Source organism: Haliotis cracherodii, unplaced genomic scaffold (assembly GCF_022045235.1).
Source record: "Haliotis cracherodii isolate W230 unplaced genomic scaffold, xgHalCrac1.p SCAF_1, whole genome shotgun sequence".
NCBI classification, from domain to species: Eukaryota; Metazoa; Mollusca; class Gastropoda; order Lepetellida; family Haliotidae; genus Haliotis; species Haliotis cracherodii.
This window is the reverse complement of record NW_027266264.1, coordinates 71,166,376-71,190,727: the sequence shown is the minus strand read 5'-3', so window position 1 is coordinate 71,190,727 and position 24,352 is coordinate 71,166,376. Positions and strand designations below refer to the sequence as shown.

Here is a 24,352-nt window from a genome sequence, read left to right as displayed (position 1 = left end):
TATGGCTAATGGACATTTTTAGTTTATCTCATGTAGATTGTATTACTGTCTTTTCTTGTTTTTATGTCTCACGACATAAACTTACTTGAGTTCCAGACAGGTGAGATACAAACACCAAGTGAAATGTCTTTTATTGTTTATATGTACCGAGCTGAAGGTTTCATAAAATAACATGTCCGACTATTCAGCAAGAATGCTGTACCTGTGTCTGTAGGACATGCACTGACTTCTGTGTCAGTCTCGATCTGGAAGTTGACCAGCTTGTTGGTGATGTCTGCCACATGGTGCGCCTCCATGGATGACAGGAAACCTGCAGACAGTCAACAGACATCAGTCAGGTAGTCAACAGACATCAGTCAAGTAGTAAACAGACATTAGTCAGGTAGTCAATAGACATCAATCAAGCAGTCAACAGACATTAGTCAGGTAGTCAATAGACATCAGTCAAGTAGTAAACAGACATTAGTCAGGTAGTCAATAGACATCAATCAAGCAGTCAACAGACATTAGTCAGGTAGTCAATAGACATCAGTCAAGTAGTAAACAGACATCAATTAAGCAGTCAACAGACATCAGTCAAGTAGTAAACAGACATTAGTCAGGTAGTCAGGCGGTTAACAGACAACAGACAACAGTCAAGCAGTCAAATAGTCAATAGACAACAGTCAAGCAGTCAAATACCGGTAGTCAATAGACAACAGTCAAGCAGTCAAATACCGGTAGTCAATAGACAACAGTCAAGCAGTCAAATACCGGTAGTCAATAGACAACAGTCAAGCAGTCAAATACCGGTAGTCAATAGACAACAGTCAAGAAGTCAGGCAGTCAACAGATATCAGTCAAGTAGTGATACTACTGGAGAACACAGATGTCTAGATGACATATTCTGACAGCTTGTGTGCTGTTGTACTAGTCTGAAGTTATGCCTGGTTAATAAAGCTAGCCCACTGAGAAATGATGCTGCAGCTTAACATCGATACCCCACTCATAGTATACTGACTCCAAGCCGATCAGTCTTTGTTTTATCCCCTTAATACCAAGCACCAGGCACGGTACCATCTTTCAACATGTTTTGTATCGAACCACTTACTTTCCACTCTCTGAGCAGATGCTCTAACCACTAGACAATGAAAGCGACTGACTTTACTATCAAAATATGAATTGTATCTTTGATAAGTGTATCAAGAAAACTCTGATATATTCGAAGTAGCAGAGACAGAAATGTCAACCACAATGCTCAACCTACCTGGTGGAACTGGAACATCCTTCTTGCCTTGTATGACATCCTTACAGTTCTCGTAGGCTGCAATGTCTGCCTGGTACTGTTTGGTGTTGAGTAGGTCCAGATTGAGGTCCTGCCCCAGGAAGGTCATGGACGAGGAGAACAACTCAGACGACAATGTCACCAGATTCTGATTTTCCATCAGATCCGACCAATTGCCATTCTCTTGGGCCATTTTCACAGACGACCCTGAACTCAATCGTAACTTGGATTGATTGTTGCCATGTGATGATGCAAAGCCAGTTTTGAGCTCCTGACTTTCCATCAAGGAATCAGAGAGATCTGAGTCGGAATCATTGTCAAAGTATGTGGCTAGATCATCATCAGAATCTTCAGAGACAATATCATCTTCCATGTGCTCACCACCTGTCGACGACACAGAGATCTAAGGATGCTAAATCTACCGTGTCACTGAGGTTTTTTTAAGCAGAACACTTATCAAATTCTATTTGACTATTTTGTGGGCATTACAATTCTTTTTATTACTCGCATCTATACCACTGGAAAAACAACAAGCTCGTATTACACAGAGTTTAATACCAATGTGCGGGCTGATGCACTGCAAGAACTAGTGTCACTAACAGATATTGAAAACCCGCTGATGTATCTTGCAACAAAATTTAAAATATTATGTCATAGGGTATTGTGATGTGTTTGTAAACTTTGTGGTGCAGGGCCCCATTCCATAAAGTAATAGTACGACAGATACCAAAACTATTCACTCATTTCATACAATTGGTATTACGCAGGAACACGCTTAGTATTCTATATATCTAAATGCACAGTGGCTTAGATGCCTGAGTGAGTGGTGTTTTACGCCGCTTTCAGCAGTATTCCCGCAATATCACAGCAGGGAAACCAGAAATCAAACATTATTGAGTTGCTTCCTGCCTTGATCATGCCCAGTTTGATTTTCTTGCCAAGAAAAGGGTTATCCTCACAACTATTAGATGTGTTAGCAGTGAAGATGAAGTCTGTTGATAATCTAAAGACTTGTTAGTCTGATTTGCAGTTAAAAAAAGAAATGGCTGTGATGTAACAGAGGTAGGGTATTTGACGGAATCATGGCCTTCACATATTGTACCCATGTCTCCCGGTGATGAGTGAACTTGAACCAATGGCTGCCCCACAGCTTTGGTGAGTGCATGAATGTTGGTTTTGGATGTATTTGTATCTTTTCCAAATATTTCCAATCATTCAGTGCTTACATTACAAATCAAATCAGTGTTTCTCCTAAAGAAATTGTGCACGAAACTACACAAAAGAAGTAAAATTGTCAACACTCAGAAACTTCATGATTGACACTAATGCTCACCTTCACTGAGATCAGAATCTTCCGACAAGTCTGACATGTCACTACTATCGCTATGGTGACGTCGTCTACGTCGCCGCAAGTTGCGGAGTCGTGATTGCTTCTGTTTCTGAAATCAGAAGATTTTCCTTCTTTTATAAATATGAGATAATAATGTTTGCAAAAAAGGATTGTCTAACAGTTTTTGGCTTATGTTAGTAACGGCATGACCCAGGAACCATTCTGTACTGTTGGCACTTGTCAGAGTGTTCTTTGCGTACCTAATAATGTACAAATTTATTCTATGAAATATTCTAAACTATGCATATGGACAGCGTGTCTGGTTGCACTTAGATTTTCCCTGTACTTGCCTGCTCATGATGTATATACATGTAAGATTCACAAGACCATATAAATATACCGGCAGTCCTCCATAACACTGATCTGTAAGAACTCATACCTTTGGTTTATTGCCTTCGTCCTGAGTCAGCATATTGCTTTTGTCGACACTGTTGTTCCTGTGGTCAGCATCATGACTGGACATTTCATCCCGCTCCGTGTCCGAGGTGGACGAGTAGTTGTGGTCATCATGGGGGAGAGCTGTAGGGACAGTAGTGACCACACAGTTACATTGGGTGTCTAACATTACATCACGATTATTGTACCTAGGCATGTTTGTGTGCAACTGCTTGTTCTAGTCCAGACTTAAGCCTGTTTTCTAGTGTTCGCCCACTGATATACCGTTACAAAGATACATGTTATTGTGTTCTTGTAATTGGTACAGTAAGAAAGTAAGGGGGAAGTTGGTCTGCATTCTCAAACAAATCTGACCATACGATCAAAACATAAAATCATATGGGAAACAGTAAGCCCGTCAAATTTCTAGACTCTTGTAACATGTGAAATGGCCATGTCCACACTGATGGCAGGGCTGGTTGGTTGGTTTGTTGTTTAATGTCGCACTCAGCAATATTCCAGCTATATGATGGCGGTCTGTAAATAATCGAGTCTGGACCAGACAATCTAGTGATAAATATCATGAGCATCGATCCACGCAATTGAGATACAATGACATGCATCAACGAAGTCAGCGAGCCTGACCACCCAATCTCATAAGTCGACTCTTAACGACAAGCAAAGTCACCTTTTACGGCAAGCATGGGTTGCTGAACACCTATTCTACCCCGGATCTTCACAGGCCCTGATGGCAGGGATGTTACCAGGGATAAAATGAAGGTGTCACGTGCTGAGAAGGAGCTTGAGCATTCCTACACAAAGTGAAATTACTCTGTTCCTGCAAATCCTTTCTTTTGAAATTTAGAACAGTACAATCCAAATTAACAGGGATTCGTGTGCAATCATCTGTCTACACCAAGAGCCATGTTAGAATTGGTCCTAAACAATGTATTGTTTGTTGCAAGATGAAATTGAAATACAATCCAAATTAACAGGGATTCGTGTGCAATCATCTGTTTACACCAAGAGCCATGTTAGAATTGGTCCTAAACAATGTATTGTTTGTTGCAAGATGAAATTGAAATACAATCCAAATTAACAGGGATTCGTGTGCAATCATCTGTTTACACCAAGAGCCATGTTAGAATTGGTCCTAAACAATGTATTGTTTGTTGCAAGATGAAATTGAAATTGGATCGAGAGATGAGATTCAGCTACTTAGTTGATCACATGTCTACGACAGAATGTGTTATTGCTCAAAACACTTGTTGAACTAATATAAAGTCCCTGATATAAAGATATGCATAAGGTTCAAATCAAAATAGTTAAAAAGAAACCCTTGATTTTGAAGGCACCCTGGAATATCTTCAATTCCTAGGGTTGAAAAGGGGATGAGCAATGGCTGCTAGAGCTTAGCAGGGGAGGAGAGTGGAATGGGGGATGAATATTTTATCTATACATGCTCTGGAGCTAAAACAAGGACTGGTCGACTCGGAGTCAGTATACTGTGTCTCAGTGGGGTATCTCCATGGTATCTCAGTGAGCTAGCTCTATAAATCGGCATCAGTCCGGACTAGTACAAGCAGCCACACACACACATACACGTGAATGCACGTCGCTATAAAAGTGCAACAATCTTGGACGCGACGTTAAACCCAATTTCATCTCACTTCACCTCATTATTTACAGGCCACAGGGTTATACCATGTTATATCTGACAGTGGAGTGAAACAACATTGACTTTATCGTCATCTGTTCACAGTACCTGTTTGGACTGATCTACAAACATCATTTCAACTCCCACACACGAAACACAGCGCTGAATAGAGACAACTACCTACCTGCTATAGACTTGTGTGACTCTAACAGCTTATTTGGGTGTTCTTTCTCATACAGCGCCCCCTGTAGTCTGTTGGTCACATGGTTCAGTATGTGGGAGAACAGCGCAAGAAGAAAGGCAATGGCGGCTGTCAATTGAGGTGAGCCTATATGAGGAGATGACACAATGTACTGAATCAATCAAATAAACATACTTGTCAGTTTCATAGCCACACACTTCGGCCAGCTTAAAAGTATGTGCACAGACTTTCTTTGTCTTTATTGAGATTAATTCTCATGGACTGCTCTTTCCGGACTATAATTCACTCAGATACTTTAACTGCCCACAACATAATACATTTGAAAAGTTGGAGGGAGGGCAGCCCCCCTGGACCCCCCTCTGCATCCGCCTATTTAAGGGGTAACTGATAGTTAAAAACGCAGGAAAGTTTGACTTTTCTACAAATGTCTATACAGTCAGCATTTTAGTGGTTCTTATTTTGGGGTGGTGGTTTGATTTATGCACATTTCCAAGAGCTTTCCATATATCTATAGCACATGGTATGGTTTCCAAAAGGGGTTATGTGACCAGACCCAAGAGCATATTGGTCGGAAATTATGTTTAACTCTGTTTGGACGTTCAGAACATACATATACATATTCCATATACACAAACTGAATATTGAAACTATTATTTCTACTTCGTGATTAATAACAAGAACACAGAACTGACCAATGGACTGTAAAAGAAATCATGACACTATTATCCTAGTATAATAACAAAATAACATATTGTATATATAAAGCACTTGACTTCCAACTTGGATTGCAGCTCAGTATTATTACCACGGTCAATGCACTCAAATTTTATTCTCAACTCCCTTGGGGAGTATACAACCCATACTGCCTTTGAGTTCAACAGTGACATCACCATCTCTTTCTACCGGGTACCCATTGACTGCTTGGTGAACAGAGGCATATTTTGAACAGAGTCACAAGGAGACACCACACCAAGCAGCTTCAGTAAGGGGCAGGACCTAAGCCCTAGAAACTCTCAGGAATCAAGTTTACCGTTCAGGTTCACCCATCGACTTATTCTTAATGACCAAAGCTGAATCACTGTGACGTGTGGGTTGCACACAAGACTTGCTAACACTATTCGTTCATATTAATGCAACTACCATCTGGACTGAGAAGACTTCGATACTTGACACAGGAAGACAGTTAAACTTCTGTTGATGCAGGCATGGAGCAGACAGACTGGCGACCAAGGTAACCATTCAATGTGGCTGACCATTGCCAATCATCATCAGTGACCGTCAACATGACCACAATAGTACAGGGTGTACTGGGTGCCTTTTTGTCATAAGCATGATAGGAGGACCTTTAGAGATCAGTACCAGTCAACTTCTTGGGAGGGCAATCTCTGCTGTAGGTCTCATGTCACTAAAAAAAGGTACCAGGTTTTGTGAAAATCCACACAGACTCGAACTCGCAAAATTTGGAGTGTTAGCCCGACAAGCTAACTGACTGAGCTACGACCACACACTTTAGCTTAGTGCAAATTTACCCAACAAACAAACCAACTGAACTAAGCACTGTCTAGTGCAAATGTACCCAACAAACAAACCAACTGAACTACGCACTGTCTAGTGCAAATGTACCCAACAAACAAACCAACTGAACTACGTACTGTCTAGTGCAAATTTACCCAACAAACAAACCAGCTGAACTACGCACTGTCTAGTGCAAATTTACCCAACAAACCAACTGAACTACGCACTGTTTAGTGCAAATTTACCCAACAAACCAACTGAACTAGCACTGTCTCGTGCAAATTTACCCAACAAACAAACCAACTGAACTACGCACTGTCTAGTGCAAATTTACCCAAGAAACTAACCAACTGAGCTATGACCACACTGATAATCTGAGTGCAAATTTTCAGTTTAGCTTAGTGCCACATTTACCTTACAAACTAACTGACTGAGCTTCATCCACACAGTTTAGCTTAGTGCAAATGTTTCTTTACAAACTAACTGACTGAGCTTTGACCACACTGCTAAGCTCAGTGCAAATTTACCAGACAATCCAACTGACAGAGCTACATCCAAACTGTTTAACTTAGTACAAATTTACCTGACAAACTAAGGAACTGAACTACGACCACAGTGTTAGACTGAAGGCAAATTTACCTGACAAGCAAACCGACTGAGATACGTCCACACTGTTAACCTAAGAGGAAATTACCTAGTCATGCCTATGCAATATCAAAGAAATCAACTCAAAGCTGTTCACCATGTTTACCTGATTCAAAACCATTCCTCTGCAGAGTTACTACTACGTTGACACACTTACATTTCCTCTGCAGAGTTACTACTACGTTGACACACTTACATTTCCTCTGCAGAGTTATTACTACGTTGACACACTTACATTTCCTCTGCAGAGTTACTACTACGTTGACACACTTACATTTCCTCTGCAGAGTTACTACTACGTTGACACACTTACATTTCCTCTGCAGAGTTACTACTACATTGACACACTTACATTTCCTCTGCAGGAGATGGATGGTGCTGAGACACATGATGACGATCTTGAAGACAATGTCATCATCCAGGTAATGGGGGTCGTCCATGGCAGGGTCAGCTTTCTCATAGTTCTCTGCCATTGAGCTGGGTTCATAGAACATGCATAGGTTGAAGTCGTGAAGCGTGGCCTGACATGCAGACTGCATCAAAGTTGTGTCGTTGCTGGAACATAGACAGGGATGAGGAATATTCAATGTTCAACTGCTGTTTCTGACAACAGTTCTACTCCTAAGCCCAAATATTGTTTGTTTGTTTGCTGTTAAATGCCACACTTAGCAATATTCCAGCTATATGACGGCGGTCTTTAAATAATCGAGTCTGGACCAGACAATCCAGTGGTTGATATTATGAGCATCGATCCATGCAATTGATATACAATGAAATACATCCACCAAGTCAGCCAGCCTGACCACCCAATCCTGTTAGTCGCTTCTTATGACAAGCAACATTCGCCTTTTACGGCAAGCATAGTTTGTGAAGACCTATTGTACCCTAGATATTCATGGGTCCCTAAGCCATAGAAAAAAGGAAAAGAAAATTCACATTAGACAGGTCATCCGTCATATTCAATCTCATTAAAATTAAATCTTAGTTCTCGCTATCGCTAAACAAAGATCTGAGGACATCCCAGTAGGCATGGTAGGGGTCACGTCAGAACGACCTTTCATCCGACCAATCAGAGCGTCGCTTACCAGATCATGAAAGTGACAGTCAGAATGTGATTTCTAATCATGCATCCTCAAAAACTTTAACACGGGGTATTCCGCACGATAGTTACGGGTTTAACGACTGAATCCATACAATCTAGACCATCTATTAGCGATTCCAGAATTTTCTTTTGTTCAGGTTTCATATTTTTAATCGAGAGTTTGTCAAAATATGTTTCGAAGCGCAGTCCCCAATTTGAAATTAGTGCCGTAAAGCACAAGAAAGCTGCCTTCTGATTGGACATTCCATTGGTCGGTCAAAGTTCGCGCAAGGTCGGTCTGACGTGACCCGTAAAGGGATGTCCTCAGATCTTTGTTTAGCGGCAGCGAGAACTTAGATCTGATTTTAATGAGATTGTCGTCATATTCATTCAGGCAGTAAATTCTAAGTTACTTTAAGTAGCATTGGTGGCATAATTCAGACACGGAAATAATGGCAGAGTGTTACTATATAAACAAGATAAATACTGGAGGGGTCTATCATCAAGCTTTGTTCAGACCAAGCAAATCATACAGGTCTGAACCATCAACAATATTCCAGCTTTATCATGGCTGCTGTCAGTATAGGCACACCAGTGGTTGACAGCATGAAAAACCATCCATGCTGTCAAGTACATTGACAGAATACACCAGGATCCCCGAAGCTCTGTGTGTGTGTGTGTGTGTGTGTGTGTGTGTGTGTGTGTGTGTGTGTGTGTGTGTGTGTGTGTGTGTGTGTGTGTGTGTGTGTGTGTGTGTGTGTTTGTGTGTGTGAGAGAGAGTGAGTGAGGCTACTATGAACAGTATTTGGTTCTATCACACATTTTTTATGTAAAGGATAAAAAAGAGGTCTTGACTGAGAATGTCAAGGAGGAGGTCTTATCCAACTTATAAACTGTCTAAATGCTAGAAATTCCTGAAGGAATAAGAAGACATTGTGATACCTTATTGTGAAACAATACAGTGTATTGCGGTGTAAAAGGAAATTGAAGAAAGCGTGTGAGAGAAAGACCATGTGCAGCATGCATACAACTGAAGTCATGACGTAAGATTGGACACTCTCTCATCACCTGCCCCAGTGCTCAGTGGGAAAACAAAGGGTAACAAAACAAACCACAATGTGTGCAGTTGGTTCGATTCACTCATGGAATGTTCATGTGAGAATTGTGACTTTTAACCAATCAAAAATCAACATTAGATTAAGGGGCCAGTTTATAAACTTCAACTGTAAACCCTTGGTCCTACATTTCAATTAAAGCTTGGGCATTTCCTTCCGAATGCCTGGGGCATTTCCTTCCAAATGTCTGGGGCATTTCCTTCCAAATGTCTGGGGCATTCTCGTGGAATCCCCAGGGTTTGCTGGTCAATGAATACATTCTAAGTTTATCAACATGTTAAAGAACCTACTCACACAGTGAGACGAAAGCCTGACGTGATGCAGATTATAGATATTTACAACTTTGGTGAAACCCATGACTACAGGTACTGACAAACTAAGAAGCCTAATCAGTACGAAACGGTGATGAAGGAATGGAACACTTCCAGGCATGTAATTGCTACTGGCTAGCAGGCTGGGTGCACTCACCTCTTCTCTGTATCATACAAGACATCCAGCAGGTACAGGAAGCGGACAAAGAACTGCCGGATGTTTTGTGGTCTGGAATTGGTAATAAATTACTCTTTAAAAACTATTACTTTAATGTGACAATTTGATAACTTCTTATAAAGGCGAATGAACATAGAGGACATACAAATAACCATGACACTAACAAGACATTGAAAAGTAAATAGTGTTGTGAAAGTTGTTTTCTGTCTGCAATATTCCAGCTGTGTCACTGTCATGGCAGCCTGTAAGCAAATCAGTGGTTGATAGCATGAGCAATGTATAATGACATGTGTCACAATCAGCCAGGTCACATACATTTTCCTGAGGCAAGGGCATTAACTGACTAATAAAAGTCTAGTTTCAACCCTTGACCAACTTGGCTGGAATTACGGAGTTACAATTTGGCTGGACTAATGAGTGTATGCATAGTCCAATCAAAATCGAGTAATGAACTAGACATCCAATTCTTAAACAACATGGACTTCAACGCGCAGGTTTTGGTCGACTGAAGGATTTGCAAAGCATGTGTACCGCCAACTAGGCGTCGACAGATGTTGTTCACATCTTTTGATGTTTTTTAAACAAGTTGCTCAAGTGATTTGATACAATTCGCCACTAGATTGATCTGTGTAGCAAGTTTCAACAAGAAATATTCAATGGTTTAGTTCTGCTCTAGAAACGGAAAACGGACATCAGACGGGACACGTTGATCGCTGTATATCCCTGTTTTTCAAACTGAGAGGACACCAATAAGTTCTATCTTTTATGGTCTTTTGGTATTAAATGGCTGGGGATGGAACCATCAACCTTCGACTCTCAACACAAGACCACGGAGGCGGTCATTTGTCTGGCAACAGGCCTAAATGGTAGGCTGCATAACTCACTGTTGTTTGTCTGGTGTGAGGTCACGATGCTGCTGCTGAATCTGCCCCAGTTCCAGGTACCTCTTGTGGTTCTTCTCAAACAGTCGCTGCAAGTTACCATGGGCTCCTTCAAACGACTTCTCTGTCGACATACTGTCACAGATATTGAAAGCACTGCATATATCTGATTTTATTTACATTTAACAAACTTGGTAGTAACAGCAACATGTACACATTATCTAACTAACATATCCTTCAAAATTGAGAGTATCCTTTAAGACATAGGCTAACCTTTTGGAAATAGTGTTTAAATTAAAAACTGGTTTTGCATTTTGTTAATAGTTTAACATGTCTGAACAAGTTCCAATAATTTTGTATATGTATTATATTAAATAGAACTGAACAATATTACAGGTGTACTGCAATATATTTATCAAACAATACATTGCAATATTTTCACGAAAGACTTTTCCATTCAAAATTGAATGACCAAGCAAGGGAAACACAATACAAATTTTGACCTATTCTGTCCATAGGTTCACTACAGAGTACCTACCATCTAATATAATGATAGGCAGCCTCACAGCTGTAGTAGCGGGAAGCAGACAAAGTCCCCAGCTGGTTGTGGGGCATACCTGCAAATAACACAACCTTTCATCACTGGACAGTTATGTTATGCATAAGGTACGACAGTCTTGATTCATAAACATCCTGCCATTCCTAGTCATATCACGTTCATCCACTGAAACATGGAGTGAGTGAGTGAGTGAGTATGGTTTTACGCCGTTTTTAGCAATATTCCAGCAATATCACGGCGGGGGACACCAGAAATGGGCTTCACACATTGTACCCATGTCTGGAATCGAACCCAGGTCTTCGGCGTGACGAGCGAAGGCTTTAACCACTAGGCTACCCGATCGCCCCTGAAACATGGAGAATCTCACCCGAGTTTCTTTTGATATTAATAATATCAACAGTTAATTCCTGGCTTCCAGTTGCCAATCGCTGTCACCTATCAGCGCTAATTAACTTTTAAGTGTTGGCTTCCGTTTGTCCATTGCTAATGACCTATAAGCCCCAATTAACTGTTGGCTTCCCTTGTTAAGTTTCCATCTTTGTTACCGTATTACTTTTGTTGTTCTTACATATATATTTTCTCTGCTTAGTAGCATTTATTAGCCTGATGAAGTAGTAATTATATCCTCCGAATTGTTGTGTTCCTCATAATAAAAAAGCTGACATCCATAAATTTTCTTCCTTATGTGTATCACTTCTAAATGCCATTCAAAGACATCAACACAAGTTGATAAAAATTTACAACTCAGAGGCTTGCCATGGTTTTTTTAACTTCTATCGACGAATGTTTACATATTTGATATCAAAAGACACTTAATTGAGTCGCTCCAATATCATTCTTCCATTTTTTTCAGTTTGTAAACAATTAAACAGTCTTGGGTGTTTAAAGTACAGCTAACGAGCTTCAAGTGACAGAGAGACTAGTGATGTCATTTGATTGTGATGTCATGGTAACTGATGTCACAATGACCTGAAATGCAATGTTGCTTGAGATATGCTTGATCTCATCCAAGACTGACCACCCTATCAATCTTGGTCGCCTCTGTGACAAGCATGTGTTGTGGGAACCTATTCTGAGCTGGTCCATGTGAAGGGGGGGGGGGATATGGGAGTGAATAATGCTGGTGGTACATGTACTTGCCAATATCAGGAAACAACATGATAGCTTGGTAGTAGTATCTCTCCGCTGTGGCGCCACTCACGCCATGATCAAAGTCCTGTTGATATCGGGCTGAAAGTACAACATTTAGAGATTACTGCTTTTAAATCATCACAAAAAGGCTAAAAATTCGTAAAAATAATATGAAACATTTTTTTTTTGATTGGCAGGTAATCCCAAATGTCCTCTGGCCACGACAACTATCAAATTACATAGTTTGTGTTTCTAAGCAGAAATAAGCAGGGATTACTTTGACAGGAAGTGTTTTCAGAGACAGTGAGTTAGTTGTTTTTAATACTCCTTTGAACAGTTTTTCAGTGAATATGTGCAATGTCAGCTGAATGTAGGGTCAAAAGGTTTCTTTGCCTCCAATATTGACATACTGTGTCGAAGTCGTTTAGCCATGAGTTGTTAATATCCATATATTGTTGATCTGGATGATTTCAGTAGGAGCGCTGTTCAATATCACAGATTATAACTTACCAATGTCTCCAAGACAAATGAGACATCTGTGGCAGGCTCTCTGCGCCCACTCAATCACGGACTGTGGTGTCTTCTTGCTGCTACTGCTGCTGCTGCTGCTGCTACTACTGCTGTGTTTCTTTACTGGAATACAGAGTGATGTTAGTTGACAGATGGTTAACCTCACATGCTTGTTTGTTAGTCTCTAGTTTTACTCTGCAGTCAACCACATCTCAGCTGTAACAAAATGCCCTGTAAATAATCAAGTCTGGATCAGACATACCAATGATTGATGTTAGCAGCAACGATCTGCCCCTTTGTGGTACGATAACAACCAAGTCACTTCTATTTAAAGGCCTTGACTCTCAATTTCAGCCAATCGCATGCTTGATTATTGGAGGTGGTGGGTGAGGTGAAATTGGGTTTAACGTAGCGTCCAAGATTATGGCACTTATATAGCGACGTGCATGTGTGTATGTGTGGATGCTTGTACTAGTCCGGACTAATGCCGATTTATAGTGCTAGCACACTGAGATACCATGCCGCAGTATAACATGAATACTCCACTCACACACAGTATACTGACTCCGAGCCGACCAGTCCTAGTTTTAGCCCCTTAATGCCGAGCGCCAGACAGGACAACAACAAGTACCATCTTTTAACGTCTTTTGGTATAACACGGCTGGGGATCATACCCCGGACCTTCCGATCTCCGAGCGGACGCTCTACCACTAGACCACGGAGGCAGTCTTGATTATTTGAGTCAGTTTCATGAGGAATGTGATTTTCTCAGCCATAAAAAAGTGGCCTGTGAGTAATCAAGTTTAGATCAGACACACCAATGATTGATATTATCAGCAATGATCCACTCTCTTCTGGTTACGATAACAACCAAGTCACTTCCACTTAAAGGCATTGACGCTCAATTTCAGCCAATCGCATGCTTGATTATTTGAGTCAGGTTCATGAGGAATGTGATTTTCAAAGGAAGAAACAAGAAAAAGAAGAAAACGGCATTACCATTATCACTCGCCTTGGGGCACATTAGAATTTTGTTTGTTCATATAGTAGTGAATAAAAACTATAAAAAAGAGTCCTATAAAGCCTTTTAAGAAGAGATAGGTACTTGGACTGCTTCACTTCAAAAAGAAAATTTATTAAATGTGAAATAATACACAAAAGGCCCTCCCTCTGGAAAATATAACTCAGTCTTGATAATTATCTCTTAGATAAGCTAATTAACAGTAGTTTCTGAGAAAACTTGTCCCCATTGCTTACTATGCACTAACTAAAATAACATCGATCAAGGGCCACAACTCTGTAAAAACATCATTTACAGGAACAATTTTCGAACTCAGTCTTGACAAGTATTACACTTAGATAAGCATGCAAACTGTCATTCATGTAACATGTGTAACTTCAGCAGAGAAAACTTGTCCGTGTTTCACAAACTATGCACTAAGTTGAAAAGCATAGAGCAAAGGCCATAAATCTGTGGAAATGAATTTATGACCCCAATTTTTGAACTCATTTGAGATCAAGACCAGGGACAAAGTTTTAAGCAGGGCAAAATTTAATTTCTCTGACTTAAATAGTTTTTGAGAAAATCTGTCCCCTTTGAGAAACAGATGATTAGGTGGATGAACTCTGTTCCTATGTTCTAGTCCCATATTTCTGTTGTCTCCCCAGCTTACCAGGATCTTGATGATTGGCAATATCAGACAATAAGTTAACATTTCGTTTTCATACAAGGTTTCATAAAAACGCTTACTGACATATTTGCAATAAACTAAATAAATAACCCCAGTATAATGTCAACATCCCGCTAACCTGAGACAGTTTCAAGGCCACCTGCTGATGAAACTGTTGAGTTATAAAAACTTGGCCAACCTGTCAATGTACTCCCAGTCCCCGTTCACGTCAAACATTGCAGGCCCAACAAGTGGCATAATGTCACGGGGAATATTCAACTACTGTAATTTGTCAATATTGTCGTAAGCATGCATTACAATCAACAGCCTCAATAGTTGTAAATAGTCATAAATAAAACATAAATAATTGCCACATGTTGGCAATGAGGAAGAGAATGATGTGGCAGGGGTAGTCAGGTGATCAACCTGGGTAAGGTTACATCCCATGGTATTACAGAGCATGACCCATTGTTTGGGTGGTGACAATGGTGATGCTGAGAATGTTTGTAGAAGCTGGAAACTTTAGGATGTTTCCACACAAGGATCAAAAGGAGAAGGAAAAAATGCATAGTGTGAGATACGGTAAGTTTAAAAATTATATTTCAAACCTGCCATGTGCTGATTAGCAAGGATTATGACAGATTCAGATTAGAGTTACTTCCCTTTGAATTGTGACTGGGAGGAAAATGGCCGTCTTTGAGATTGTCAGTTATTTTATTAATTTCTATTACATTGGTTTATATAAATATCAAGCCTTAAAGATAATCTACTACTGTCAAAATACAATTGCAATGGTTGAGAACTATTACAATACTACTGTAGAAGTGTGGGCTACTAATACCATAGAATCGCAAAGGTGAATATAGCCCCAGCAGCAGGCGGGTCCAGCATTTTTAAATTGGAGGGGTCATAAATATCAAAATCCTCCCTCAGATAATTTTACTGCTGCCTACAACATACATCTTATTTTTTAAAATGGGGGGGTTAGTAGTGGGTGGGGAAGAGTCAGGACCCCCTGGATGTCCCTCTGGATCTGCCTATGAATAGTCATCCCTACTGTGGTTGTAGCAGACAACCATATTACCTGGTTTGGGATCTGCAACAAGATGAAAGTCGAGAATGCCGGACAACTTGAGGCCAAACTCCTGCTGCAGCCTGAACAGCAGATGCTGGTAGTACCCAGTAGCGGAGGCCAGGTGTGTCCGGTAGGCTGTCTCCAGGGACCCGTGGGGACGCACATGCTGTGTACATACAAACACAGATTACAAGCCTGAAGACAATGTATAGTGAAGGCAGAGTCATGCTGTTATACACTTATTGATACTTGTATCAAAACCATTTGCATAAACATGATAAAGGTATATTTAAGAGAAAAACAATGTTTTAAATATAGAGCAAGGCTACCTGTAGATTAACTGCACTAAACTGAATTTGGAATGGAACTTAGAAAAGACATCACAGTCCCCTATAGAAAAGAGCCAGTGTTCAAGATCTCTGGTCCCTAAAACTTGACATACACTTCCTTAGTCGATGACTATCGTGTTTTCTGCCATACATGAATTGCCAAACATACATTGAATAGTATATGCATATCTGCATTTCATAACCTGTAATTTTACACACAATTATTAAAAAATGAATAATGACAATGACAGACAAAGAAGTACTGTTCCAATAATATTAACTTCCTCAAAATGTGTCAGTCTACTCTGTTTTTCGGTCAGGAGTTGTTATTGTCATTTGTACCTCTAAATTTCCGAATTCAAGGTAGAATGATTCTTATTCAATACTTTCATATTTTTTTCATAAAGATAACTCTTTACCTTTTTTTAACCAAACATTCATTTAGTCATAAACAGTCAATGGCACAGACATGACATAGAAAGTATTCACTCTAAAAAAGTCAATGAATGTCTTAAAACTGACATAAATTTTTATGGTTTTTTTTATGTATGTGTCACACATGTATGGTATCAGTATTTTAGAATTTCCAGTACCAATACAGTACTGCCTGAATCACAAATTGTATGACGAGCTGGCCAAGCATGATGGTCACACTTATAAATTGTTCCATGTAAATTTGAAGTGAATTCTTGTTTCAGGAGCAAAGCTGAAAGAGAGAGTGTAAGTGAGTAAAGATTAAACATCGCATCAGCAACATCTCAGCCACATAGCGACCAAAGTAGAAAATATATTGTCACTAACCTTCCTGTTGTGTTTGACAACCTGGATGATGTCATAGAACACCTTCCTCCATAGAACCTCCTCTGCTTTGCGGCCATAGTCACTTGGGTTGTAGAACATCAACCTCTCACAATACTCCTTGAGTCTGTAACAGAGTATTAGTGGTTAAACAAACAACATCAGGGGTTAATACCGTATTCGACATAATAAGCGCCCAGGGCGCTCTCAAAATTTGAAATTATTGGAATAATATTTTGGTGAAAAAAAACAGTTGAAAGATAAATTTCGCTGTTTATGCTGACAGACTGAAATGTTTATATACGACAGATATATTTTTCCAGAATATAATTGCCCATATTTAAGGCATATAACCATGATAACACATGAGTGCGTATTATACGCAAATGAATAAGTCTTGTGTACACTGATCAATCGGAAGGGGTGCTAATTGGGATTGTTCACTAGCCAATATATTAGCAAATATCGCCGTGGGCGCTTATTAGAGCGGGGCGCTTATTACGTCGAATACGGTACAGAATCAGAGGATTAAGACACAGGTCAACAGGGTCATCACACATAGTATCATGGGTTTAACACATACAGATTTTAGAAAGCTGGAATATTACTGACAAACAATAAAAAAACATACAGGTTTACTGGTTTGACACATACAGTATGAAAAGGTATTTTACACACACAGGATTAAGGGTTTAATAGAGAGTAAGTGGATTAAAATTTATAGGATGAGAGTATTTTATGACTGGATTATGGGAAGAGCCAATGAATAGTAGTGAGAGAGCTTGGTTGTATTGCCACTTGGAACAGTATTTCAGTTATTTGTTTAAGACTTGTATCAGCGTATGTATGGATGAAAATATGCACGATACGGTGGGGGATAACTTAAAACGCATAAGAAATGCATCACAGCATTCATGTATGGTCTAACATTCATTAACAGACGTAAATGAGTGAGTGAGTGAGTGAGTGAGTTGGGTTTAACACCGCTTTTAACAGTATTCCAGGTATATCACAGCGTGTCAGCTTAATGTGGGAGGAAAGCCCCAAGTGATGCAGGTCTCAGATGTTTACCACTTTGGTGAAACCCATGGCCATGGTGCTGACAAACCTAGAAACATAATCGGGTTGAACCAGGATTCACACCCACAATCATAGGTTTCTGGCGTGTCCAAGGCACGCAACTCTGCACAGCGAATCGCGGCGCCTTAGACAACTGGGCCACCCGTGTCCCCAGACGTAAATGAACCATGGTATCAATACATTTACTTGGATATGGTACATGTCTTGATACTTTGTAACCTTTACTTGTCCACACACAAAATCAGTCTTTTAACACACTCAATGCCTCCAAAATGTATTTACCATACTACATCAGTAATTCCTGTGTGATGTGCAATTTGTCATACTTTCATGGGCTTGATGTCATCAAACTGTGGGTACTTCACGATTATGTGCACAATGCTATTACTTTCTACAGCAATGTGTCATCAATTTATGTGATGCTGGCAACAGACCATACTATGTTTCAACTTTCACAAATTGATGGGACCAGGGTGCAACCTGGTTTTGTTTGGTGCAACTTGGTTTTTATGCCAACATGCACGTTGCGCAAGTTAAATCAAGTTCCTTAAATCGAGCCCTGATTATAATCGAGCCCTGATTATAGGATGATGAATTGGCAACATTTGGCCTGTGGAGGAAACACATCCATCATCAAAAGAAATAATGAAAACCGAAATAAAACATACTTGAGTTCACACATTAGCATGATTAGTGGCTTGCAGCCTCATGTACACGCAAATAGAAAATAGTGTTTTACAATTCATGTTTATAACATTTAACACTACAGCCATATATATTTGTATCACTTTGATGTGCATAGAGTATCCTGATGCACCCAACATTCAGTGAATCGTTACCCCCCTAAATATAACACAAGGTGAGGTTAAATGGGTTTTCATGTGCATGTGTGAGTGGGTGGGTGAGGGATACTTGTACTTGTCTGGGCAAATGTTAGATTTATAGTACCAGTCCACTGAGATACCATGCCACAACATACCATGGATACCCCACTTAGAGACAGTATGCTGACTGACCTGCCCGGTTCTTGTTTTATCACCTTTTGCCCAACTCCAGGCAGGGAAACAACAAATATTAACTTATAACATCTTTTTGAATGATGTGGCCAGGGATCGAACCACAATGTTTTGCTCTCTGGGCAGATTCACTATCCATTAGACCATGGAGGTGGTAAATATCACACAAAAGGATTATCAGTTTTTCATCAGTGCTCAATATTTCTTTGTTTTGCCTCTTTGCGTTTGTTTGTTTACACACTACTCAACATGCTCAACAATATTCCAGGGATATTATGTCAGCCTGTAAATAATCGAGACTGGACCAGAAAACACAGTAATTTATATCATGAGTCGGACCACCCAATCCATTAAGTCAACTCGTACGACAAACATGGGTTTCTGATGAGAAATCCTAACCAGGAATCTCCACTGGGTAATATTGCTTCATATCAACATAATGATCAAGTACTGACTTATTTCTGAGTCCAACAGCATCTTGCAAGAATACATCTCTGTATGCTTTCTTCTGTTTGCTTATCTCATCCAGACGACGAATCGCATCCAGAGCAGCTCTACAAACAAAACAATAGTATGTTATTATCACATTGTTCATCAAATGTACAACAAAGAGAAGATTATTTAGACCAACACACTAGTATGGTCATAACTTATGACTACTTATGGGATTCAACAGCAATTGTAATGTAAGTAAAATATGTGATATTTTACAGTTGAAAATAAATAATAATGTGAGTGATGTGAAATAATGAAAGACAGGAAGTGTGAACTCAATTATAATAGGCCTGTTAACATAGGTAAACGTTGCGTCCAAGATTATTGCACTTATATAGCGTAATGCATGCGTCTGTGTGGCTACTTGTACTAGTCCGGACTGATTGCCGATTTATAGTGCTAGTCCACTGAGATACCATGCCACAGGTTAACATGAATACACCACTATATTGTTGATATAAATGCGATGTTTAATAATGTAAGCCAAGACCACTCGCATTTTTCTTATTTACATCACGCTCGCGTTAATTTCAAGATTTACAGTATTGAGGAAGCATTCCAGTTCAAAACGATGAAATAAAGCGTGTTGGGATGCAGGTCTTAGATTATGTAGATGTTTTTACCAGTTTGGTAAAACTCATGAATATGGAAACTATCACCTAGCTTATCTGGGATGATGGTAGTAAGTGACAAACAAATATTTTACATGCTAGTCAAATGAATTACTCCTAATGAGACTTTATTGTGGTATTGACTTCTTCTACCAAAATTATTTTTTTTATAGCAACTGTGAAAGTAGTAACTGTAATCATTTGCATTTTGTAATGAAAACTTTTGAAGAAAACAGTCTTCGCAAATCTTTACTTGAGTACCCTATGCAATATATTCTTAAACATTTTAAATGTAGATGAATCAAATATAAATTCAGCCATATCTTAGGACTGATTACCCAGTGGGAATGGAGATGGACGTATTTCTTTATGGTCAATTATTGTTGTAACATTTGCTACTATTTGAAGGATTGGTAACATGGTCAAAGAAACTACAGCTCATATGAGCTTGCTTGATAACGGTGTTAGAACCTACACCCAAACATTGCTCTTAATTGTAATAAAGTAGTGACTGTGTAGTGGTTCATCCACAAATTCTTATCCTTACTTAGCTCATATGAGTATTAATTAAGCTCTAAGTATGACAGAACACATAAATGATGCAATAGTGCACAAAAGGCTTCAGGTTCTTATCCTATAATAAAAGTTATAATATAAATAAGATATTTCAATGTAGGTGATGGCAGTATTTTGTCATTCTTCAATTTTGCTAATATTGTCTACTGCCTACCTGACAGTGGTGTCACAACAGGTTTACCTCACATATCCATTCATTTTTTGTGATCCTGAGAAATGGTATGCTACATATAGTGATACTCATATTGTGCCATTTTGGCCTGGCTGACATGAGGTTGTGGCTATGAACAAGTTTATGTTGAAATTCCATGACTGCTTAGGGCTGACCTGATAGTTCATACAGTCAGATTCAGCATTATGTTTTGTGGCAAGTAGTTTAAGGTAATGCTAGCCAGAATAGTTATCAGACTTGGTTACTGCAATAATTTGAAATTTATATTTTACTTTTGTAAATCAATACAGGGTAGGTAGGTACAGTATGTATATTATCATCAGTGAGTGAGTATGGTTTTACGCCTCTTTTAGCAATATTCCAGCAATATCAAGGCGAGGGACACCAGAAATGGCCTTTACACATTGTACCCATGTCAGGAAACGAACCCGGGTCTTCGGCGTGACGAGCCAATGTATTATCATCAGATGTAAAATTGTGATGCGTTAACACATCAATGAATCATGACATCCCTACTACTTGACATGCAGACATACAGATTCTCAGTGTGTGACAAAACTACTGTCACCTGCAAGAGCTTGAGAACTTACCTGTTGTCTGTATCACATTACCTCTCAGGGGAACATCATTAGAGATCCCTTGTTAGTCATGTTATTGTCTAATGACAAGTATGGCACATGCAAAAATTAGTTTGTGGGTTCAGACCATCTGCTCATGTTCTACTCCAAAATACAAGACAGTAAGAATAGCATGATCATCCACCATAATAGGCCTAATTCAAAATGGTATTGAAACAGCAGCATGCTTTTTCAAATATTTGACATCATTGACATGTTGATCTATCTAGTTCCCTTCAAATCTGATTATATTTCGTATAGAGCAAAACATTTATTCTCAAGCGTTAGTCAATTAAATTTCAGCTTAATTAGTAACTGATTAGGTCCATGGAACAAAAAATCAAAGTAAACAGTGACTCGTCATCAGTGCCACTGGCCGCACCTGTAGATTTTCTTAGCTTTGTCAACGTCAGGTTTCGCTTCATTACTCGTACTTGAAGCTTTCTTCATAGCTTTACTTTATTTCTATTGTGGCACACCATTTCACACGCTTCTCATGTGAAATGGCACAACCTTAAACACGTTGCTGAAAGTTTCAGTTTCTTCCTCGTTACATTTTCATAGATAGACGCCATATTGGTCTCTAACACTGATCATGTGACTTCGGCGAGAATTTGCGAGAGTATAGAAAAAAGTCACCAGCTGGAGCTGGAAAATGGATTTACACTCCAAATCATTTTAAATAATTAAATCTGTTCCTTATTGAAAGAATACTTATAGATAAACGATACACTCGCGTCGTGAATGTTACTTTTGTGCCATAGCAGATACATTGCAGACGGGAATGGGTGATAAAAAATCGGAATTAGATTGTTCTACACAGTCTTAAAACCTGAATTAATGACATTAATTACTTGATCGGCTGCAAATGTCGAAAACCTAATCTATTGGTTAAGAGAACAGATGTTTAATTTACTCAAAGGCAAGAGCAAAAATGATCGTGTATCTACATGGACTATATATTGCTGCGATTGTTTAGAAGCATATGAACAAAACTAAAAACCAATTCTATTTTACTTTGAAAGTCCCCTACTTTTGATGTTGGCTAACGACGAGAACACCATATCATAATAATTTTAACTAAATCTCAGCAGACACACATAATTTTATTTTATGGTCTCTGATCTCATTTTTCAATACTATAATCACAGATACTTTTCAATTCATTAAATATAAACGATTTAAACATATATGTTATTCATAATTAATATAGATTGATAAACAAGCCGAGTCGGTTTATGTGAATCTTCTCCATTATCAAATGTTATCAAAAATATTTCTTTATAGATAGAAACAAAATGGGAAAACACAGGTATATAGCTATAGGGAAAGTGTTGAAAAAGTACAGAGTGATTTTTTCAAAAGATTCATTGAACTTATAGTAAACGCACATCAACCAATGCTGTGCTTGGTGAAGTATGGCGATATTTGTTCTGTCGCTGCATAAAGTATTGGTGTAGGTAGGTGCGTATGAACCCACAGGTTAACTTCGGGCTTGCTGAGACATGCTAAATGTATATGTGGATAATGGAGGAGTATACTGGGCGTCACATGTTAAAATGTTATTACTCCAAGCAGGATTCTCATACGTCTGAATATCCCAGGAATTGTATGAGTATGTTCCGTACCAGATGCATAGATATTCAAATTTGGTATCAAAAGATAAATACTTCCGTATTTGTTAGACATTATGGATCGTACGAAACATAACTCGAACCTGAATTATATAACATCAAATTTTGAAAAAAAGATCTTATAAGAATACTTGGTAAATTTCGGTGTTTATCACATGGTTTCAAAATACAACTGCAACGTTATAGTAAAACAGTGTATGATTCAAGTTAATTTGTGATAAATGTAACTTGATGGAGATCGAAGAATAATACCTTTTTTTGCTAGTGTGTCCCCACTACAGATCAAACAGAAATATGTTGTTATCAATATACTATCATCGTTATTCATCAAGACAGAAGCTTAGATTTAATGTCAACAAGAAATAGAAAAGCTTTGAAAGGTTTAGCCATTTTCATTTAGAGAAATGTACATTCATGATATAGATATAGTATCGTAGATTTTCATCAGGGTAGAATCATGTGGATTCGTAGCCTGATGTCCATTTATTATATACTCCTGGCGATATCCGCTACTGCCAAGAGAGTTTTTAATGGCGAGTCAATTGAAAATGTCATTATGAATGTAAAGTGACTTTAAAGAATTCCTGAATAATGTACATTTTAAATTTCTATACCACACACCACTGGCAATGTGTGTAAGATTGTAGTCAGGGCCACGGGGCCTCCAACACTGAAATAAAACTGTCTGTCATAGTAATGTATATTAACATCGAGTCCTTTAACATAACAGAACATTACACTTCTTAAAACGTTATATACGGAACATAGGGAGTATTTGTACTTGAATATACGTTACATGACGCTTATACAATGAAGAAAAGTGTTAACTGGTGAATAATATTGATTTGTATTCCATGTGCACAGAAGGTATACTGTCCGTGGGAAAATCCACTACCGACTTACCTATATTGTCAGAGATCTCAAATCATTAAATTGGTTAACTTAATATTAATTTGAAATAAACACTTTTGTGACAGGGCTTATTTCAAACCATAGACTAAAGTGTCTTGTTCGTCGTATAGTACTTGACAGCCGAACAAAGCCTTAGTCTGATATAGAAAGTCAGGTCAGTCAGGTTGGGGCCCTGCAATTGGGTGATCAATATGGTCCGACACTCGCTGTCGATGTCTCGTGATTCAAAAATGTATTTCAGTAAGGAGGCCGGCTTTCCATTTTCGATCGTATTTCCACCAAAGTTATTTCCTTCAGGATTTTCGGTTCTGGTGAATGTTAGATTTGTTTTTTGACAGGAAAGGATACACAATGAATATAGTACTGTTATCAAGGTAAGTTTCAAAATGGATTGTTGAAATGTATGACAATAATAGTTAACGTACATTTCAACCTTGCTAACGTGCGGACACTCTATTGATTTCGAAGCAATGAGTCATTACGAAAGAGAGGCGTTGTTTATGTAAATCCTAATTTATAGAAGTTCTCTAATAAGACATCCTCTAAATAATAG

The 24,352-nt window shown here is 38.9% G+C and overlaps 1 protein-coding gene across 2 annotated transcripts in view; it reads right to left on the bottom strand.

Moving 5' to 3' along the window:
* Window positions 1-21,834, bottom strand: part of LOC139467809 (nonsense-mediated mRNA decay factor SMG5-like) — an 86,884-nt gene extending 65,050 nt beyond the window's left edge. For both annotated transcript variants that reach the window (XM_071249346.1, XM_071249427.1), the window contains exons 1-15: window positions 21,636-21,834; window positions 19,238-19,336; window positions 16,690-16,813; window positions 15,569-15,725; window positions 12,815-12,937; window positions 12,314-12,403; window positions 11,153-11,231; window positions 10,618-10,749; window positions 9,713-9,784; window positions 7,401-7,603; window positions 4,871-5,014; window positions 3,034-3,173; window positions 2,598-2,703; window positions 1,247-1,648; window positions 203-310 (exon numbers count right to left, since the gene is read on the bottom strand). In XM_071249346.1, coding sequence (XP_071105447.1) covers window positions 203-310; window positions 1,247-1,648; window positions 2,598-2,703; window positions 3,034-3,173; window positions 4,871-5,014; window positions 7,401-7,603; window positions 9,713-9,784; window positions 10,618-10,749; window positions 11,153-11,231; window positions 12,314-12,403; window positions 12,815-12,937; window positions 15,569-15,725; window positions 16,690-16,813; window positions 19,238-19,336; window positions 21,636-21,703 — 2,047 coding nt within the window. In that variant the 5' untranslated portion in view covers window positions 21,704-21,834. The remainder of the gene's footprint in view (window positions 1-202; window positions 311-1,246; window positions 1,649-2,597; window positions 2,704-3,033; window positions 3,174-4,870; window positions 5,015-7,400; window positions 7,604-9,712; window positions 9,785-10,617; window positions 10,750-11,152; window positions 11,232-12,313; window positions 12,404-12,814; window positions 12,938-15,568; window positions 15,726-16,689; window positions 16,814-19,237; window positions 19,337-21,635) is intronic.
* Window positions 21,835-24,352: the final 2,518 nt, after the last annotated feature.